Source organism: Orycteropus afer, unplaced genomic scaffold (genome assembly GCF_000298275.1).
Source record: "Orycteropus afer afer isolate SDZICR_OR568_19922 unplaced genomic scaffold, OryAfe1.0 scaffold00130, whole genome shotgun sequence".
NCBI lineage: Eukaryota > Metazoa > Chordata > Mammalia > Tubulidentata > Orycteropodidae > Orycteropus > Orycteropus afer.
The window spans coordinates 2,429,396-2,451,069 of NW_006921717.1; the positions used below are offsets into that span (position 1 = coordinate 2,429,396).

The 21,674-nt window shown below is 43.4% G+C and overlaps 1 protein-coding gene across 1 annotated transcript in view; it reads right to left on the minus strand.

The window, feature by feature from the left end:
• Window positions 1–21,674, minus strand: part of CUNH11orf80 (chromosome unknown C11orf80 homolog) — a 70,286-nt gene that overhangs the window by 26,907 nt on the left and 21,705 nt on the right. The window contains exons 4-8 of the mRNA XM_007944949.1: window positions 17,657–17,766; window positions 11,047–11,130; window positions 9,468–9,523; window positions 9,049–9,120; window positions 1,374–1,566 (exon numbers count right to left, since the gene is read on the minus strand). Coding sequence (XP_007943140.1) covers window positions 1,374–1,566; window positions 9,049–9,120; window positions 9,468–9,523; window positions 11,047–11,130; window positions 17,657–17,766 — 515 coding nt within the window. The remainder of the gene's footprint in view (window positions 1–1,373; window positions 1,567–9,048; window positions 9,121–9,467; window positions 9,524–11,046; window positions 11,131–17,656; window positions 17,767–21,674) is intronic.

A 21,674-nucleotide genomic window follows, 5' to 3' on the forward strand; every position in this document is an offset into this window, starting at 1 on the left:
CCTTTGCTCTCCCATCACTTCATTTACACCCCAGCTCCACACTATCGTAACAATGGAGGACATTTCGTCCTCCTCCTTTCAAAATCCTAGTTATTCTCAAGATCCACCGAAAATGCTAACTCCATCATTTAACCATCCAGGTGCTCCCCCAGTCACACAGTCTTGGGATCACTGCTCCCTCTTCCGGGTTTTAAAGTGTTCTACCTCTCGCAGCGCAGTGGGAGCTTTGGTAGCATAGTGGCTAAGGCACTTGACTGCTAACCAGAAGGCTGGCGGTTCAAACCCACCAGCCACTCCTGGGAAGGAAGATGGGGCAATCTACTTCCCTAGTGATACTGCCTCGGAAACCCAAGGAGGGGTCGCTATGAGTCGGGTTTGACTCGACGGCACATAACAACAACAACAACAACCTCTTGCAGCACTTCCACCCACGCCTCTGGTTGCAGTTATTTGAGTACACGGGTGTTTCTTCTATTAGTCTACGAGCTTTCTAAGACACAACCTGCCTCAGCACCTAACAAAGTGTTATACATACTACGTTTGTAAAACGTCTGTTAAACATTTATTAAAATAACAATTTAAATAATTCAAAGTCAGAAACATGGAGTTTTTAGACCTAAAGCTGGGGCCCAGAGAAGTTAAGTGATGAGTTCAAAGTCAAACAGCAAGTCCGCTGATTTCAAGTCGAGCTCCTTCCTGGGCCTGCCAGGTGAAGTGCTGATTGTGCTCGTCCTGGGAACGTTTAGTCCCTCAAAAGAACTAACTTTCTTAGGCTAGTACGATCCATGACCTGAATCAACAGTGTCTGAATGATAAACCAATTAATTCTGATAAACCTAAAATTTAAAGGAATTTTCCCACATATTTTAAAGAACTAAGGCACCTACCTGATGAGCTGTAACTCAGCAGTCTCACTACCTTAGTGAATGAGCCTCCACATGCGTGAGCGCTAAGGGTCCAACAACCCTGAGACGCTGACAGTGAGAGTCAGCAGAAGGGTGGCTGAAGGGAAATGGAAAATGTGAGCTCTGATGCCACTGTTCCCACAAGAAACTGTTATGATCCACTTTCTCTGAGTTTCCTTTTACCCTGTTATAAATACTGCTAGAAATGTGTTCTCTCAAATGTGATAAAAATAAAATCTATGTGTCTGGCTTCCTCACACTTTGGAGGGACAGAGAGCGCTGCATGCCTTCCCCAGCACAAAGAACAGCCCGGACCGGCAGAGGGTCACAGCCCGGATCCCGAGGGAAACCAGTGGAAAATCTACGGGGTCCCACGCGACTTGCCTCTAGACAGCTGACAGTCTTGGAATTTGGATCCAGAAACCCATTTTAAAGACAACCAGATAGACTCTGTCATCAAAAGGATATGGAAACTGACGAAATCCTGTTCTCCTGGTTGGAAAAGGCCTTCGGGCAAGGGCACAGAGCAGCAGCTGGTGTCAGTACCAGCTCCCCCAACACGCCCATGCCAGCCACATCATCCGGGATAGAGACCGTTACTGGGTGTCCTGGCACAGGGTGGATTCTGCTGCAGAGGAACTCGGGTACTCCACATTTTGGTCTACTGTCAGAAAACAAGGGAGATATATTTAACTTTTTTCTCCTCTTAAGAAATGACTTAATTACAAGTGCATACATAGTTAGACGCTCAAGCTGAACAGGGGTGGGAAGGTAAGTGGGACTACACTCACAAATACATATGGATTTTACAGAGATATTTCTACCTATATATTTATATGTGCTACAAATATTTCCATGAATGTAGTAGAACATAAAAGGGGCAAAGCTGTGCAAACTTCTGAGTCATAATCCAACACCTTGAGGGAATGAGCTGCTGGGCATGGGGGCCTGGACCATAGTCTCAGGGAACGCTAAGGTCAACTGGCATAATGTAGCCCACAAAGAAGGCGCTCTGGCGGTGCTGTGGTTAAAGCACTGGGCTGCTAACCAAAAAGTCAGTATTTGAGACCCACCAGCCACTCTGTGGGAGAAAGATGAGGCAGTCTCCTAGAAAGATTTAGAGCCTTGGAAACCCTATGGGACCTGTTCTGCCCTGTCCTGTAGGGTCGTTATGAGCTGGAATCAACTCAAAGGCAGTGGCGGGAAGGGTAAGTCCACAAAGACAGTTTTCTACATCTTACTTTGCTGAGTAGCAACCAGGGTCTGAAAAGTTGTGAGCAGTCATCTAAGGAGCAGCTATTGGCCTCTCCCCATCCAGAGTAAAGAAAGAGTGGAGGAGAGCAAAGGTGCAAGGAAACAATTAGTCCAAATGACTAACAAACCATGTGAGCCCGAGTCTATATGACTCTGAGACCAGAAGAACTACATGGTGCACAGCTACCACTGCTGATTGCTCTGAAAGGGTGACAACAGGAGTTCCTAGGTAGAACTCAAACTCAAACTCATTGCCAATGAGTTGGTTCCAACTCACAGAGATCCCTCCTTGGGTTTCCGAGGTGGTATCATTATGGAAACAGATTGACCAACCTTCTTTCCAAGGAGTGGCTGGTGGATTTGAACCACCAGCCTTCTGGTTAGCAGTCAAATGCCTTAGGCACTATGCCACCAGAGCTCCCATCCCAGGTAGAGTACGAGAAAAATGTAGAATATAACTCAAAATAAAAAAACACCAGGGTTTGTCAATATTGGTACAATAATAGGCACATAGACCAATGGGACAAAATTAAGACCCAGAAGCAAGGCTACCCACCTATGAACAGCTGATCTTTGACAAAGAACTGAAACCCATTAAATGCGGAAGAGATAGCTCAACGAATGGTGCTGGCAAAACTGGATATCTATTTGCACAAAAATCAAACAGGATTCATATCTCACACCATACACAAAAACTAACTTTGTTGTTGTTAGGTGTTGTAGAGTCGGCTCTCACTCATAGCGACCCCGTGTACAATAGAACAAAACACTGCCCGGTCCTGTGCCAGCCTCACAGTCCTTGCTATACCTGAGATAGTTGATAAAACACAAGTAAACATCTTTCTGGTATTCTTTGCTTTCATCCAAGATCCATCTGACATCAGCAATGGTATCCTTTGTTCCACATCCTCTTCTGAATCCAGCTTGCATTTCTGGATGCTCTCTGTCAATATACTGCTCCAACCATTTTTGAATTATCTGCAGCAAGATTTTACTTGCGTTTGATATTAATGATATTGTTTGATAATTTCCACATTCTGTGGGATCACCTTTCTTTGGAATGGGTACAAATATGGATCTCTACTAGTCAGTTGGTCAGGTAGCTGTCTTCCAAATTTCTTGGCATAGATGAGTGGGTGCCTCCAATGTGGCATCCGTTTGTTGAAACATCTCAATGAGTATTCGTCAATTCCTGGAGCCTTGTTCTTCACCAATTTCTCTAGTGCAGCTTCAGTTTCTTCCTTCAATACCATTGGTTCTTGATCATATGCTACCTCTTGAAATGGATGAACCTTGACCAATGCTTTCTGGTACAGTGACTTTGTGTATTCCTTCCATCTTCTTCCGATATTTCCTGAATCATTCAATATTTTGCCCATAAAATCTTTCAATATTGCAACTCGAGGCTTGAAATCTTCCATTCTTTCAGCTTGAGAAAGGCCAAGCATGTTCTTCCCTTTTAGTTTTCTAACTCCAGGTCTTTGTACATTTCATTATAATAATTGACTCTGTCTTCTCAAGCTGCTCTTTGAAATTTTCTGTTCAGCTCTTTCATCTTGTCATTTCTTGCATTTGCTTTAGCTACTCCTTGTTCAAGGGCAAGTTTCAGAGTCTCTTCTGACATCCATTTTGGTCTTTTCTTCCTTTCCTTTTTAATGACCTTTTGCTTTCTTCATGGATGATGTTCTTGATGTCACACCATTCAAAATTCAGTGGTTTTCAGTCACTGGTGTTCAATGCATCAAATCTATTCTTTAGATAGTCTCTAAATTCAGGAGGGATATAATCAAGGTCATATTTGGGCTCTTGTGGACTTGTTTTAATTGTTTTCAGGTCCAACTTGAACTTGCATATGAGCAGTTGATGGTCTGTTCCACAGTCAGCTCCTGGCCTTGTTTTTGCTGAAGATACTGAGCTTCTCTATCGCTTCTTTCCACAGATGTAGTCGATCTGATTCCTGTGTACTCCATCTGGCAAAGTCCATGTGTACAGCCACCATTTATGTTGTTGAAAAAAGGTATCTGCAAGGATAAGTCATTGGTCTCGCAAAATTCTATCATGTAATCTCCCGCATTATTTCTAAAAATAAAGTTAGTTAAGAACTAACTTTAGTTGGATCAAAGACCTAAATGTAAAACCCCACACCATAAAGTTCATCAAAGAAAAACTCTGGCAAACTTAGGGGCCCTAACACATGGCATAAATGCACTATGAAACCTAACTAAAAACTCACAAGCAGAAGAAGACAAACTAGACGACTGGGGCCTCCTAAAATTTAAACCTTCATGTGCAGCATATGACTTTGTCAAAAGACTAAAAAGAAAACCTACAAACTGGGGGAAAAAATTGGCAATAATATATCAGACAAAGGAGCTCTCATGGCATAGTGCGTAAGGCATTTGACTGCTAACCAGAAGGCTGGCAGTTCAAACCTGCCAGCCATTCCTTGGAAGGAAGATTGGGCAATCTACTTCCATAGTGATACTGCCTCAGAAACCCAAGGAGAGGTCGCTATGAGTTGGATCCGACTTGACGGCAGTGAGTATATCAGATAAGGGACTAATCTCCAAAATTTATAGAAAACTTCAATGCCTCAACAACAACAACAAAAAAAAAGACAAGCAATCCAATTTTAAAAAAATGGGCTGAGGACATGAACAGACACTTCACCAAAGAAGACACTCAGGTGGCTAACAAACACATGAAGAAATGCTCATGATCATTAGCCATTAGAGAGATGCAAATCAAAACATGAGATATCATCTTACCCTAGCATTAATAGCAAAATTAAAATAAACATAAAACAACAAATGCTGGTGAGAAGCTGAAGAGATGGGAGCACTCATATACTGCTGATGGGATTATAAAATGGTAAAACCACTGTGGAAAGCAGTACAATGATTCCTTTAAGAAGCTGGAAATAGAAATATCGTATGATTCAGCAATCCCACTAGTAGGCATACAGGTAGAGAAATAAGAGCCATGACACAAACAGATAGATGCACACCCATATTCACTGCAGCATTAATCACAATAGCCACTTCAGTGCCCATCAACAGATGAATAAATACACAAACTATGGTACATATACTCAATGGAATACTATGCAACGTTAAAGAGTAACGATGAATCTGCAAAACACTTCATAACATAGATGAACCTAGAGGACATTATCCTAAGTGAATTTAGTCAATCACAAAGGGACAATTATTGTATGAGACCACTACTGTAAAAAGTTAAGAAAAGGTTTACACACAGAAAAGATTGTTCTTTGTAGGTTACCAGGGGTGGGAGGGGAAGGGAGGCAATTACCAACTAGATGGCAGACACACATTAACTTGGGTGAAGGGAAAGGCAATATACAATAAAGGGGGGAGGGTTAGCACAAAATTATCCAGGGAGAGGAAGACACAGGGAGGGGCACAAAAGTTAAAGGTGACAAAGGTGAATAGCACTGCGTGTACAATCCTGCAATAATAGTAGTAACAATATTTATGAGTGGCCACCACATAGATAGACACTCAATCTGAACTGGGGTGGGAAAGCAAATGAGACTATTCCTGTGACTGTATATGGGCTTGACAGCGGCTCTCTCTACCTATGTATTTCTATGGGCTGCAAATACACCCACGAATGTGGTAGAGCATGCAGGGGACAAAGTTATGAAAACATCTTATTTATAACCAAACTCTTTAAGGGAACGAGTCAGGGAGTGTGGAGGCTCATGACCACCACCTCAGGGGACGCTAAGGTCATTTGGCATAACATAGTCCACAAACACAATGTTCTACGTTCTACTTTGGTGAGTAGCAACTGGGGTCTGAAAAGCTTTGGAGTGGCCATCTAAAGTACAACTATTGGTCACTCCCTGTCCGGAGGAAAGAAGAGTGAAGAAAATCAAAGATGCAAAGAAATTATTATTCCAAAGGAATAATGGAGCATATTAAGCTCAGCCTCCATGACCCTGAGACCAGAAGAACTAGATGGTGCCCAGCTCCCACTGTGTGAAAGGAATCACAATAACAGGTCCTGGACAGAGTGGGGAAATGTGTGGAACAAAACTCCTAGAAATGATCAGGCTTACTGGTCTGATGAAGACTATGGCTATTAGACACCCTTCAAGCTAGGAACTGAACTTAACCCCTATGACTCAACTGTCAGCCAAATGATAGACCTATAAAGGTGAACAGGAGAGTATGAACTCATTAGAACAATCAAGCATATGAGATCAAGAGGACAGCATTTGCTCAGGGATGGAGCTAGGAAGGCAGGAGGGGATGGGAAAAAGGATGAAGGGAAGGGGTGGGCACAGGGAGGAAGGGGGAAGGATGCCGTTACAGTGTGGGGATTGTAGTAAATGTCACAAAACAGAATGTATATGGATTATTGAATGGAAAACCAACTTGCTCTGTAAACTTTCACCCAAAGCACAATTAAAAAACAAAAACAAAAAAGACCCAACTTACTGGTCTGGTAAGGGATTAGTGGAACTCTCAAGACTATAGCCCTTAGACACCCTTCAAGGTTGGACCTAAACTCTACTCCTCTGGCTCAACTCTCAGCCAAACAATAGGTCTCTAAGGTGAACAATAATACCAGGAAGGTATGCACTCATTAGAACAATCAATCACAGAGATCAAAAGAGCAGCATCTGCCCAAGGAGGAAGCCAAGAAAGCACGAAGGGACAGGCAAGAAGGACAAAGGGAAATGGTAAACACTGGAAGGAAGCAGGAAGAGAGCTGTTACATTGTGGGACTGCACTGTCACAAAGCAAACTGTGCATGAACTGTCAGACAGAAAACCAATCTGCTCTGTAAACTTTCACTGAAACCACAATTAAAAAAAAAAAATTACTTAATGCAAATAGAACATCTGATAAGTAGAGTCTAGTATCCAGAATAGATAAAAGAACTGTTACAAATCAACAACAACGGCAAACAAATCGATTAAAAAATGGGCAAAGCTGTTGAACAGACACTCTCCAAAGAAGAGACACAAAGGCCAATAAACACATGAAAAGATGCTAAACATCATTAGTCACTGGGGAAATGCAAATCCAGACTACAATGAGATACCGCTTCACACCCACTAGGATGGCTATAATAGAAATAAGACAGTAAAACCTGTGAAACCTGGGGCCTGTGTAAGGCGGAAACCTGTCGGAGAAGGAAAGGGCAATGATTTTCCACTAACAGAGACTGACAGAAAAATGGTAAGACTGCCCCCTGTCAAAGGCAGAATGTTGAGGCCCAGAAAACAAGCCAGCCAGCCCTGTTGAGTTCCAGCTCTCACAGATTTCGCTGCCATAATAAGTGTTGATAAAAATGTGGGGAAATCTAATACGAATGTAAAATGGCACAGCCACTGTGAAAAATGTTTGGTGTTAAGTAAGTTAAACTTACTTAAATAGCTAAATAAAGAAATAACATACGACCAGCAATTCCCCTGTTAGGTGTACACCCAGAGGAACTGGCAACGGGTCATCAAACAGATGCCACACACAAATGTTTACAGCAGCACAATTCACAACAGCCACAAGGTGGAAACGATCCAACTACCCACCCACAGGTGAACGGGAGAAACCAAATGTGTTCTGTCTAAACAATGGAATATTATCATAATCATTCATGAACCATAAAAAGGAACGAGGTTTTGGTGCACACCACAGCATGGATGAACCCAGAAGACGTTACATTAAAGGACAGAAGCCAGCACAGAAGGTCACATGTGCACGATTCCATTCGTGCGAACTATCAACAGGTGAATACACAGAGACACAAAGCAGATCAGTGGTTGCCAGGGCGGGGGGAGGAGGGAATGGATGACGTGTCTCCTCTGGCATTAGATGGTGGTGATGGCTGCACACCACTGCGTACTGAGCTGCCCACCTATAAATACTGTGTGATACTGAAGAGAGGTATAGGTGGGATCATCTTATCTGTGTACAGAACCAAAAATATTTTAATCTGCAGTGCAATTTGGGGCAAGAGCAAAACAGACCAACGTCTGGGCAATCTCTTCAAGCCTTAAGATCTTATGATGACTATTGGTGTTGACTCTGGACATAAAAATGGAGGCAGAAATGACTGAATAAGTAAATTAGTTGGTCTTAAGCATAAGCTTGGGAGCTCTGGTAGCATAGTGCCTAAGGCACTTGACTGCTAACCAGAAGGCCGTTGGTTCAAACCCACCAGCCACTCCTCAGAAGGAAGGTTGGGCAATCTACTTCTGTAGTGTTACCGCCTCGGAAACCCAAGGAGGGTTGCTATGAGTCGGGGCTGACTCCAGAGCACATAAAAACAACAAAAAGCATAAGCTTGGTCTTTTCTTGCTATACCTCGAGCTATTTGAATTCTACGGTAACTGGACAGCACAGGAAGGCAAGGAAGAAGGGTTTTGTCTGTCCCAGATTACTCATCATCTCTTCTTTGGATTAATTTTCTAAGAGTCTGAAGAAGGTAAAGGTGGGGATATAGATGATTTCTAAACCTATGCAAAGTGCTGATACATAACAACTCACATACAAAGGACTCCTTTGTACGCGTAGTGTCTCTCTAGCCAAGAGTTCACGGACTTCCACAGTACTCTTTTCTCAGGTCTAAGTGGGATGGGAATTGGCAGGATTTGTTTTGTTTCATTCACAGAAGAAAAGAAGGCTCAGACAGAAGAAGGAACACATCCTCAGGTCCAAGGAGAATACAGTCAAGGAGCCAGGAATAACAAGCGTTTTCAACACAAATAACATTAAAATTTTACTTTCACTGTTCTTAGAGAAGCTGACACCTGGACCTAAGAAATGACAAGTGAGACCATTTCCAATTTCTACCCAAATTCCTACTCATAAGAGGGAGCAAAAGCGGAGAGGGCTGGCGATGCCTCCCCCTTTACCTCACGTAATGCTGATGGTTCACGGCAAGAGCACTTCCATTTAGTAGGTGAAAAATGGGTTCATTCTCTGTGCTGCAAAGCAAAGCAAAGTGAGGCCAGATGTTAAAGGTTCTGAAATCCGCCTCTGCCCCTGAGCCACTGCCCCCCTCCCGCCCAGAACCTCGCGGGACTCAGTAACGTATTCACCCAGAGACAATGCTTAAGTCCACCCACTCTAGCGAACGAACGGGAAGAACAAGAAAGGGTTAGGTGAACCCACTTATTTGTTGAAAGCTAATACAGAATAAGAAAGTGCGGGATCTCAGAAAATCAGTTTCAAGGTGCCTTTGGGTCAAGCAATCAATGAGCCTACTGGCAGTTGGCCAAAAACGGCTGAGAAAAACTACAGAGCTATGGAATCATCTCAATCCAGGACTTACCCAAAGATCTCCATGGAGAGGGCTCCATTCACCTTCACACTGAAATTAAACCCGATCTACAAAACAGTGGGTGGGGTGTGAGAGATAACATGAACCAAAACAGATTTAAAACGTCCACACTCAGTTCCTAACAGAAAAGATATTCTTCATCATCTTTTTGAAAAAAAAAATACTTGTTTGTTGGTGGTGGTGGTTGAAAATACACAGAAGAAATCATACAGAATTCCAGCTCCCACATGCATGATTCAGTGACCCTGTGATGTTCTTCCAGTTGGGCAACCATTCTCACCCTCTTTTTTCGAGTTGTTCTTCTTCCATTAACATAAATTCACTGTCCTTGAAGGTTCCTGTCTGATCTAAACACCTATCTATCTAAATTGCTGTCAATTTGATCTCACATGTTGTTGTTGTTATGTGCCATGGAGTCGGCCCCAACTCATAGCGACCCCTCCTTGGGTTGCCGAGGCGGTATCTCTACAGAAGTAGATTGCCCAACCTTCCTTCCAAGGAGTGGCTGGTGGGCTTGAACCTCCAGCCTTCTGGTTAGCAGTCAAGTGCCTTAGGCACTGTCCTGAAAGAGATCAACGCTCAAGGCAGAAGATGTGACGAGTTAAGCTAACCCATCATTTGGTTTTACGAAGCCTTCAGGAGGATTACCTTGCACTTTTCCAAATCATCATCAACACATACCCTGTGTTCAGATTCCGGACCTTACGTATGTTGAGTCCTCTCCCACAATCCAAAACACTCACAGATCGTCAGCATATCCCACCCTCTGTCCTCTGCTATCTCCCAACCAATTCCTCCTCCTATTTTTCAAAGGGACTTTTTCTGAGGCATCCCTGGGTGGCACAGGTGTTTAAGTGAAAGGTTGGAGCCTCAGACCCACCCGAGGTTCCTCAGAAGGCCTGCCTCTGGGAGGTCATGGCCCTGAGAACGTGGAGCGGCTCTGCTCTGCACACTCAGGCTCCCTGAGCTGAAATCAACGTGAAGGCGGCAACAGCAATCAACTCTTCTGTTATTTCCATACGTGGGATGTTCCGTTTCTCCCTTTGCCTTCTCCTCCCCTGGCCCTGTCTGATTTTCGCATCCTTCCTCCGATTTATGCCATCACTCTATATTATTTCCCATATTCAACCTGCACTTTTCTTTCTGTATTGCATGATAGCTAACGAAGGGTTCTACAGGCAGACTGCCTGAGTGTAAGTGACAGCACCCCACAGTTCAGAGGACCGTGTCAAAACTCCCCTCCTGCTCTCACAGTCCATGTAGAAAAGAAAGAGGCCACCCCCAAAGTCTACTACCCAAGGTGAGACAATAAGGTTATAAGAGAGTGAAAATTAGAACCCAAAACAAAGTCCTCTCTCCTTCCAGGGGCCTTTCAACTATGTCACATCACCAACATTAAGTCTATGTCTTAAGGACATAGAAACCCAATCAGTTCAATCTTAAAAGTTTTAATCATCACCACTAAAAGAAAGAAAACTAACCCAAACCTTCCCAGTCCTCCAGAACAGACGTCCCTTGAAAACACATGACTTACGTAAAAACAGCACTACTGTGCGAGAGAAGAGCTCACCTTAGGGTGCACCACGATGATTCTGCGTAAAAAATCCTTTATAGCCAGACAGTCTGTCATCAGCATGCTGGGCCCTTCATCAACCTGGAACAACACCACAAAAGCATCCACCACACACCCAAGAGCACGAATGAATCAAACGACAGCACTGCTTCCTATAAAAGCAACTGCATCTCACAAAGCGTTCTGGATATCCACGGGGAGGAAGCGTCTTTGGGTACAGGAACAAAAGGGAATCTAAACAGCCATCACTTCTGGGGTTAGAGTACATATTCATGGAGACACCTGAACGAAGATCAGAGAAACCAACACTGTTGGAACCATCTTTTGGAACAGATTTAAAGTCATTCGTGCTGGAGTTGAGACCAGTGTCTCTATCTTGACTCCATACTCCCAATGCATTCTGGGACAGCCTGAAGGAAGAAGCAGTGGAGTCAGAGCAGCAGACACTAAAAGGAACCTTATTTTTCAACATCAATCCAGTCATTCACATCTACTTATAAGGAAAAGCTGTACAGTGAAAGTCTCTAAAGTCAGAGGACCTGTGTCTAGTAATGACTGGGTAAAAATCAGTTAAATAGCCATTAAAAAAATCACTTAGCTGCCCTGGTCCTCATCTCCTGATCTGAGAAACAGGGGTAAACCTGTCCTTACTACCTCATGTTGTTGTTATGTGCCTCACAGTCTTGTTTTAAGGATCAAATAATAATATGAAAGTATGTCTTCTCCATGATGACAACAGATGTCACTTGCTGAATGCTACTATATTTGTGCACCTGTACCCAGAACCTCATGATCATCCTGGGAGGTAGCCACTACTAAACTCTCTTTGTGGAGAAAGAGAAATGAGGCTCAGAGTAGCTAAGCAATTTGCCTAAGGACACTCAGCTGCTTAGAGGTAGAGCTAGAATTTGACTCTAAGTCTATATGGTGCCAATTGCTGATATTCTTCCCAATGTTCTATGATACTTCCCCACAAATACAAATGCATAGGCCCCCATTTTAGAGATGAAAAGAATGAGTCTCAGAGAGGGTCAACAACTTGCCCAGGGTTACCAGGAGAGCTGGCTCCAAAGCCTGAGGCTTAACCACATTCCCATATTTCCTCCTCCCATTTAATTTAAAAAAAAAAAAAAAAAAACCTCACTGCTGTCGAGTCAGATCCGACTCATAGCGACCCTTCCTTTGGTTCCTGAGGCGGTATCAATACGGAAGTATACTGCCCAATCTTCCTTCCAAGGAGTGGCTGGTGGGTTTGAACCGCCAGCCTTCTGGTTAGCATTTAAGCAGCATCTAAGATACAATTATCGATCTCTAGTCATATGGAGCAAAAGAGAAGGAAGGAAATCAAAGGCTTAAAGAAGAAACCAGTTGATGGGACGAATAGCCCACATGAACCTTGACCTCTTCTAACCTGAAACAGAAGAACTGGATGGTGCCTGGCTACCACTACCAACCGTTCTGACCAGGGACAGAAAAAAAAAAGAAGAATCCTTTTAGAATGGAAGGAAAATGTGAACCAAAACTCAAATTCCTAAAAAAAAAAAAAAAAAAAGGCCAGACTTACTGGACCAACAGAGACTAGAGGAACCCCTGAGACTACTGCCCTAAGATAACCTTTGAACATGGAACTAAAGCTATTTCTGCAGGTCACCTGTCAGGCAAATAATATGTTAGTTTATAAAAGGAACAGTGCCTCCCGTGAGCAGTGCGATCCCTTAAACAAACCATATGAGACCAATGGTCAACATTTACCCAAAAGCAAAGGTGAGAAGGCAGAGCTGGATCAATGGAACCAGAACAGAATGGCTACAATGATAATGCGAACTCTGTGCAAAAACTGTAACAATGACATGGGGCAATCTGCATAAAAATTGTTAAAGGGGAATCTAATCTGTTGTGTACACTTTCAACTAAAACACAAGGTATTATTTTTAAAAGAATTTTTAGTGTGAAACATTCAATGGTAGAAAGACGACGGCCTCTTACGGAATTTTCTGTACTCAATGCTTCCCAAACAACTTCTTGGAACAGTTTCAAACGTCCGTAACCTTGGTGATTACAGGGTGTGTTTCAGAACAGGCTAATTATATCTTAACAGTGAGGCAACGAGTGAGTGGAAACTCTTGAGCAGCTAGAGAGGGGCTGCAATTAGCAGTGATTTTCGGAACACCTGCTCCACGCAAGCAGTTTATGCACATCATTTATCTAAAGCTCACACCCATCTGGCAGGAAATACTCCCATTTTCTAGATGTGGATGCTGAGAGTCAAACAAGCTGATTCATTTATCCAAGGTCACACAGCTAGAACCAGGATTCAAACCGAGATCTGACTAACTGCAAACCCACATTCCACCATGCAATGCTGCTTCTCCAAGAACTGTCAGCATTTCCCGGACACAGGGCTCTTTGAACCCATCTTTTTATTTTATTTTAATTTTTTTTTATGGAATCTGACAGGCAATGCTTGTGCCTGTTACTGAAGATATGGACTTATTCACTGAAAAAACACTCACTGTGGCTCCTTATGTACCTAGGCCTGCCTACCCAGATGAGTAAGATAACCTCAATTCGAGGAGTTCACAGTTCAGTAGAAGAGAAAGGCAGATCTATCATCTACATGACAACATGAAAAGCTTCATGCCCTAGCAGAGGAGGTGCTGAGGGGTCACACGAGAAGGACAGGCACCTCTCCCAGACCGAGGGGATGAAGTGACCTCACGTAAGGCCTGCAGAGGACAGTGACAGAGCTAGGAGCTCCTTTCAAGATCTACTCATAGAGCTGTAATAAACAATGAAGCATATGCTATGAAGCCTTACACAGCTGAGTGTCAGAAACTCTGTAACCTGGCCTGCCACGCCCACCAAAGACCCAGGAACCCAGCTGGCCATGCCCAGCAAAACAGTGAATCTTCATGAGTGCTGTTATGAAAACTAGATGCTGCTAGCTACTGAATCACATGGTTTCAGCCTTCACCTTGGACTCCAAGTCTAATGATTCAGTGGGATATAGGAACTTTTATATCAACAAACATAAACCTGTGTAGTCATGGGCTCTGTATCACTTTGAAAAGGAAAGTATCTATCCATCTCCCTATCTTTAAATAAATAAATAAACGAAAGCACCCAGCTCCTGCTGCGTCGGTTCTGCCCCATGGGCCTGTGTGCAGACGGGAGCTCTGCCCCGCTGGGTTTCCCAGGTGTGACCTTCCCCAAGCATCACCAGGCCCTTCTTCTGAAGTAACGACCGTTCTGTTAGCAGTGCAAGGTTGGCAGTTCAAACCCACCCAGCAGCTCTGTGGGAGAGAGGCCTGGGCATATGCTTCTGTGAAGATTACCACCTAGAAAATTCTATGGGGCAGTTCTGCCCTGTCACATGGGACTGCTGTGAGTTGGAACTGACTTGACAACACCCAGCAACAAGAACATACACATGCGTATCTCTGATCCACGTTCCCATTCAGCATTATTGTAAATAAATATAAAATAGATGAAATGGTCAAGAACATCTCGCAAAGTCAGGTTGCTTGGGGGAGACATGCCAGCCAGTCTAATGGCTCCCAGGATGCAGTCCTCCCTGTGAACATTAACACAGCACCCAGCCTCCCTCCTGAATGAGGCTCTCTTTGATCTTCCCAGGATTAGTTCTCACACGCCCAAATTAGTGGGTGACTTACCACAGCTTCTTCACAGCCATCTTCATTCCCTAGACTTTCCCATGCACCCTGCTATCTGACCCTTCTTCCCAACTGAGCCACACATGGTGACACAGTCTCCCCTTTTCTGTTCTCATTCTCTTCGTTCAATTATCTGCTATATAGCAACACAGTACCAGAGACAATGAGCAACAGCGCGCAAACCAGAGCAACCAGCTCAGCCCCGTGCAGCCACCGCCAGCAAAGCAACTCCGAAACAGACCCGAATTTTTTAAATGTGAGTGAACTGGAATGCTAACTGAAATGGGAAAAATTACAGGTCAGAGCCCTGCTTTCGAAACTTAATCTCCCTCTTAGAAAACAAGGAGCATTCACACCGCATTAGCAATCAACTCTCTTGACTAACTGAGTTAAAAACAGTGATGCCCGGCTCAAACACGGCTACAGACCGTGCAGCTTTGCACGCTCCACAGTCCTGGTACTAATTTAATATCCTGCTTCTGAAGGGGCTCACTATGCCTCTTCCAAGGCTCTCATATCAGGGCTTCGACCTGGAATTTCTCCTATTTCAGTTAGCATTCTGGATTATCCAGATTTTAAATATGTGGGTTTATTCCAGTTTTGCTTCATTGGCTATGACTTAGCTGGTTCAAAACAGTTAAAGACCTGGTGTAAACACTTTGAGAACACCTATGTTCCTTTGAGACTCATGTCATCTGACTGTACTACTCTTTTATCTGCCCTTATCTCCATCACCAATTGACTCCTGGTCACTCAGCTCCTCTGTTCTGCTCTCTACTCCCAAGCAGATGACCAGTCCAAGAAACAATTTAAGTTTCATGGTTCCTTTACTTCTTTAACTCCAGTGACCTTGACCTCCACTGCATTCCAGCCACCTATTTCCACAGCCATAGCTTGGAACTGTTCCATTCTGGAAACCTTAAACGGAAATGTCCCACTCTAATGAAAAGATGTACCCCCAGGTGTTAACAGTGGCTACCCTGATAGGTCGACCTATGTGTGCTCTCAGTGTTCACGTGGTCATACTTTGAATGTGCTACTGTCTTTGCAATAAGAAAAAAAATATTAAGCAGAACTTCACACTCTGATAACAACTTCCTATTCTTTCAGGTCTCTGACTCCCTTGGGCCCACTCAATCTGTTTTTCTGCCTCATTAAGACCTCTAAACCTTGACTACTTCTGACTGGGTTAGGTGCCCTTCCACTATGCTACCACAGCATTCAGTGCTTACCTTATCACGGCATCTACAACACTGTAGCGTAAGTATCTGTTTATTTGTCTTTCTCTTTAGATTCCAAGTTCCTTCGGATCAGACAACATGCCTTAGGCCTCTGTGCCTCCAATACCTAGCACACAGCCATTGCTAGAACAAGCACAGGTTTCTGAACTAATGTGTGAACAAATTTTGAAATAGCACTGAGAGACACAATTTCTAGTTCTAATTCTACCACTTACTTTCAAATGACCTTGAGAAAGTCAAATTCTCTGAATCTCAATTTCCTCAGCTGTAAAATGGAGTAATAATCCCTGCCCCATCCACTTCATGGGGTCATCAGGAGGCTTGAATAATGTATGTGAATGTTAGGTACGACAATTATCATTACTAGTTCAGACTGGCTGAAACACAGGATCTGTTTTCCTCAAACTGCCTGCCTTGGTTCACTGGAACCACCTTTTTATTGCCACTTGACATTAACAGTTTCAGAGCTGACTGGCCATGGGTTATTCCAGATTGTTTACCCATCGTTCCCCTAAAGAAGATAAGGCACAGCCTGGAATACCTGCTGTCCCCATGCTGTACCTGTTCCTTTCAGAAGGAGCAAAGCATTGCTCGGCTGGACATGGAGAAAGGTCTCCCAGCGGCCTCCTGGGAGGATGTTTTAAGTACTCTAATGCTTTATGTCTCCACCAACTCAAAGGAGGGAAAGAGAGGCATCAGAGAATTGTTAAGGGGATGGAGAACCTTCATGTCACTCTCATAACTCTGGGCTACAAATAAATCAACTGAATAAAAATGGTCCAAACAGGATCTGCACTGAAAATTGACTTTTATTTTTCAGGAGCGTCAATTCAAATAAGGGCTTATTTCAGGGATTCCCAAACCCATCTGCACATTACAATCCTCTGAAATTTATTAAAAGCTATAAAGCCCAAGCCACTGCCCAGACCAATTAAATTACAATGTCTTAGAGTAGGACAAGGAGCCCTAGTGGCACAGTGGTTAAGTGTTCATTGCTAACCAAAAGGTTGAAGGTTTGAACCCACCAGCTACTCTGTGGGAGAAAGTTTGCTTCCATAAAGATGATACCCTTGGAACTCCAATGGGGCAGTTCTACTCTGTCCCATAGGGTCACTAAGAGTTGGAATCAACTCAACTACAGTTTTGTTTTTCGGGTCCTAGAGGAGGACATCAATATTTTGAAAATGCCCAGGTGATTCAATGTGCACAGGGAGGTTTGGGAACCAATGTCTTATTTCCTTTCAACTTGATCTAAGCCTTTCCTTTCCTGCTATTAAATTTGTAGAAAAATAATCAAATCATCAGTAATTTACAGACCACAACAAAACTTGCCTCAAGCTAGGTTACCCTTCGGGCCTGGAATTGGACTCACTCTCATGGGTCAGCTCTCAGCCAAACAACAGAAAGGCCTGGGAGTTGAACATCTGCTCCCAGGGAGATGCACCCATCAGAACAGTCAATCTTGAGAGATCAGAAGGGCAGCATCTGCACAGGGGAAAAGCTAGGCAGACAGGATGCATAGGTAAGAAGGACACAGGGAAGGGGTACTCACAGGGAGGAGATGCGAGGACAGCTGTTTATGTGGGGATTGTAATCGGGCTAGGAAACCAGATGTACACGAACTGCTCCATGTAAAACGAATTTGCTTTGTAAATTTGCACCCAAATCACAATTAAAAAAAAAAAAACCTGCCTCAAAAATCACCCGGAAGGGTGAGACCTTTGATGCGTCCGGGGAACAGCTGGCTTCCTCTGAAGTCCACCTCAGCTTTGCAGACAATCCCGGTAGTATAGACCGTATTTCTGTGTGAGAAGAAATGGCGACAAAGTAGAACATACAGTTTGGATAAGCACCAGCCTTTCTGGAATTGTTTATTAAACTGATGAGCCAAGAAAGCTTTTCCTTGATAAAAAGATTATCTGCAAAATTTAAAATATGATTTGAAAAGGCTATGCATCAGCAGATTGCTGGAACATTTAGAATTATATGAAGAGGTTAAGACATTTAATCTCATGTTTTCAATTTTTCACATTTGCTAAATCAATTTGCATTTTCCATTAATTCCCACAAGGTCGTGTCCATAGCTGGAAATCTTCAGACTTGACAGCTTTAGCCAATATTCTTGTAATTTTTAAAATAAACCAATTCACTATTGAATGAACAAAAATCTAGTAAGTGAGATAATTTTGAGCTGAAAACAGAAAAATTCAAGAATGACTCTTTAGGGTATACAACGCAAACACAACCACTGCCATGGAGTCGGATCCGACTCATAGCAACCCCTCCTTGGGTTTCCGAGGCAGTATCACTATGGAAGTAGATTGCCCAACCTTCCTTCCGAGGAGTGGCTGGTGGGTAGCAGATTCTTAGTTAGTCTTTAAGAAAGAAAAGCAAGTTCTTGCCAATTTAATCCATGAATTAACCACTTGGTGTACTTGTATGTGTTGACACAGTGCTCTCCACAAAGCGCCAACAAGTCCTGGGTCATTAACAACAGAAAGAACATCACAGTTTGCGGTTTGCACCATCCCTCTTCACCTGTCCCTCTTCACCTCCGCATCTTCTCACTCATATTATAAAGGGAAGACAAATCTACCATTTTACAAGGCCCTCCCCACTCATTTCCCCTCTGCATCAGAACAGCAGTGGAGAATAAAATCCTAATGTTGCTATTAGGTGTCATCAAGTCAGTTCCTACTCTTAGAAACCCTGTGGACAACAGAACGTAACACTGCCTCCCCCTCTACTTTACCAAGCATGATATCCTTCTCCAAGGCCCGGTCCCTCCTGCTAACATGTTCAAAGTACCTAAGATGAAGTCTTGTTTCTAAGAAGCATACTGGCTGTACTTCTCCCAAGACATTTGTTCCTTCTTCTGGCAGTCTACGTTTTATTCAATACTCTTCCCCAACACCTTAACTCAGATGTATCAATTCTTCTTCAGTCTTCCTTATTCACTGTCCAGATTTCACATGTATACAAGGCGAATGAAAATACCACAGCTTGGGTCAGGTGCATCTTGGTCCTCAAGGTAATATCTTTGCTTTTTAACATTTTAAAGAGGTTTTTGCAGCAGATTTGCCCAATGCAATACAATGTCTGTTTTATTGACTGCTGCTTCCACAGGTGTTAACTGTGGATTCAAGTAAAATGAAATCCCTGAAAACTTCAATTCATTCGCCCTTTATCATGATGTTGCTTATTGGTCCAGTTGTGAGGATTTCTGTTTTCTTTATGTTGAGGTGTAATCCATACTGAAGACTATATAGTCTTTGTTCTTCATCAGTAAGTGCTTCAAGTCATCTTCACTTTCATTAAGCAAGATTGTGTCATCTACATATCTCAGGCTGTTAATGACTCTTCCTCCAATCCTGATGCTGTGTTCTTCTTCATATAGTCCAGCTTCTCGGATTATCTGCTCAGCATACGGATTGAATAAATATGGTGAAAAGTTACAAGCCTGACACACACCTTTCCTGATTTTAAAGCATGCAGTATCCCCTTGTTCTGTTTGAACAACTGCCTCTTGGTTATCTGTTGTAATCAAAACTTTATTTAAAAAACACATGGAGGGAAAAGTCTGAAACGAATATGAAGTGCCAGCATTTGTTGTGTAAACAGTTTTTCCCTATTCTGTGTTTTGTAATTTTCTAAAATGGCCTGTATCACATTTATAACAAAAAAGTTTCACTGAAAAATAATTTTTCTGATGGTGGCAAAATTTGAGAACTGGGTTTTTAGTGTTTTTCAGAAGACTCAGCAAACCAGTAACTGGTACTGTTTGGCCTGACTCCTTGTTCTTTAACATAGCCTTGCAAGTAATGTACCAATAAATAAAGCAGCCATAACACATTTTTAAGAATGAGGCTAATTAAGCCAGGGATGAGAAACTCTTTGGCTGGCTCTGTGGCTTGATGTCATTACTTAAGCTGGTAAATTATTTCCATATTAGTGAACAACTGCTCGCCTGCTTGAGAAGAGAGAACGCAGGCCTCATGGAGGCTCAGGGACCTTTCAGGAATGTGGTGACAGAGCTTCACTCCCTCCCTCAAGAAGCAGAGGGACCAGTGGCCATGGCTGCACACCAAGCTCACTGAGCCAGCCAGCAAAGGCACAGGCACCAGGAGCCCGGCACAGAATGAGCACCTGGGCCTAAGCCACCGCTGGTTTACAAAAACAAAGGGACACAGACTGAGAACAGAGGGAAGAATTTCCAAGCCTGCACCTGCCTCCTTCCTCAACCTCAGCAACCCTGAGGGAGTGGGGCTAGCAGGTACCGCTTCTACAGATTTAGGCAACTTTTGATGTGAGAGTGAAGTTGTCAAGGAAAGGGAGAATTTGACTGCTAACCAGAAGGCTTGCAGTTCAAACACACCAGCCACTTCGTGGAAGGAATACAGAGCAATCTACTTTATAAAGATTTACCACCTTGGAAACCCAAAGGCGGTCGCTGTGAGTCAGAATCGACTCGATGGCAATGGGTTTGGTTTTTGGTTTATTCACTCACTGAGCATAAGCAGAGACAAAATCCCAAAACCCACTGTTGTTGTTGTTTGTTGTTGTTGTTGTTAGGTGCCATCGAGTCATGTCCGACTCATAGCGACCCTAAGCACAACAAAACTAAACACCACCCGGTCCCGTGCCAGCTCCCCAATCCCTGCTGTACTTGGGCCCATCATTGCAGCCACTGTGTCAATCCATCTCGTTGAGGGCCTTCCCCTCTTTCTTCAACCCTCCACCTTATCAAGCATGACATCTTTCTCCAGAGAATGGTCCCTTCTGACAACATGACCAAAGTAGGTGAGAGGAAGTCTGACCATTCTGGCTTCTAAGGAACATTCTGGCTGCACTTCCTCCAGGACAGATCTGTTAGTTCTTTTAGCAGTCCATGGTACTTTCAGCATTCTTCGCCAGCACAACAACTCAAAAGCATCAGTTCTTCTTTGGTCTTCCTTATTCATTGTCCAGCTCTTACACGCATAAGAGACGATTGAAAATATCATGGCTTGTGTCAGGTGCACCTTAGTCCTCAAGGAGATATCCTTGCTCCTCAGCACTTGAAAGAATTCCTTTGCAGCCAACGTGTGCAGTGCTATACTGTGGCCTACCATGTTGTTTGGTAATCCTGGGACTGTGCCATTTTATTTGTTGCCTATCGTCTAATGTCCTGACTGCTGCTTCCATTGGTCACTGCCGTCAGTCAATTCTAACTCACAGCTATTCTATAGGACAGAGTAGCACTACCCTAAAGGATTTCCAATGCTATAAATCTTTGCAGAAGCAGACTGCCTCATATTTCTTCCATAGAGTGGCAGGTGGGTTCAAACCAACGATCTTTTGGTTAGCAGTTGAGTGCTCTAACCACTGTGTCACTAGGGCGCCATAAGTGGCACTTTCAATGCTCCATTCACAGATAGCTGGAAGGTCAGTGGTTTGAAACCAACAGCAGGAGAAAGACCTGGTGATCTGCTTCCGTAAAGATTACGCCCTTGAAAACCCTACAGGGCAGTTCTACTTTGTCCTATGGGGTCACTGAGTCAAAACTGACTCGATGGCAATGGGTTAGTGGTTTGTTTTTCTTTTTAATCCAAAAATCTAATAACATGGGCAAACTTCTAGAAAAACAGTATATTATAGAGCAAACGGAAATACTCCAGCACAGTGCTGAAGACACAGCCTCTGGAATCCTTCTGTCTGGCTTCATATGACC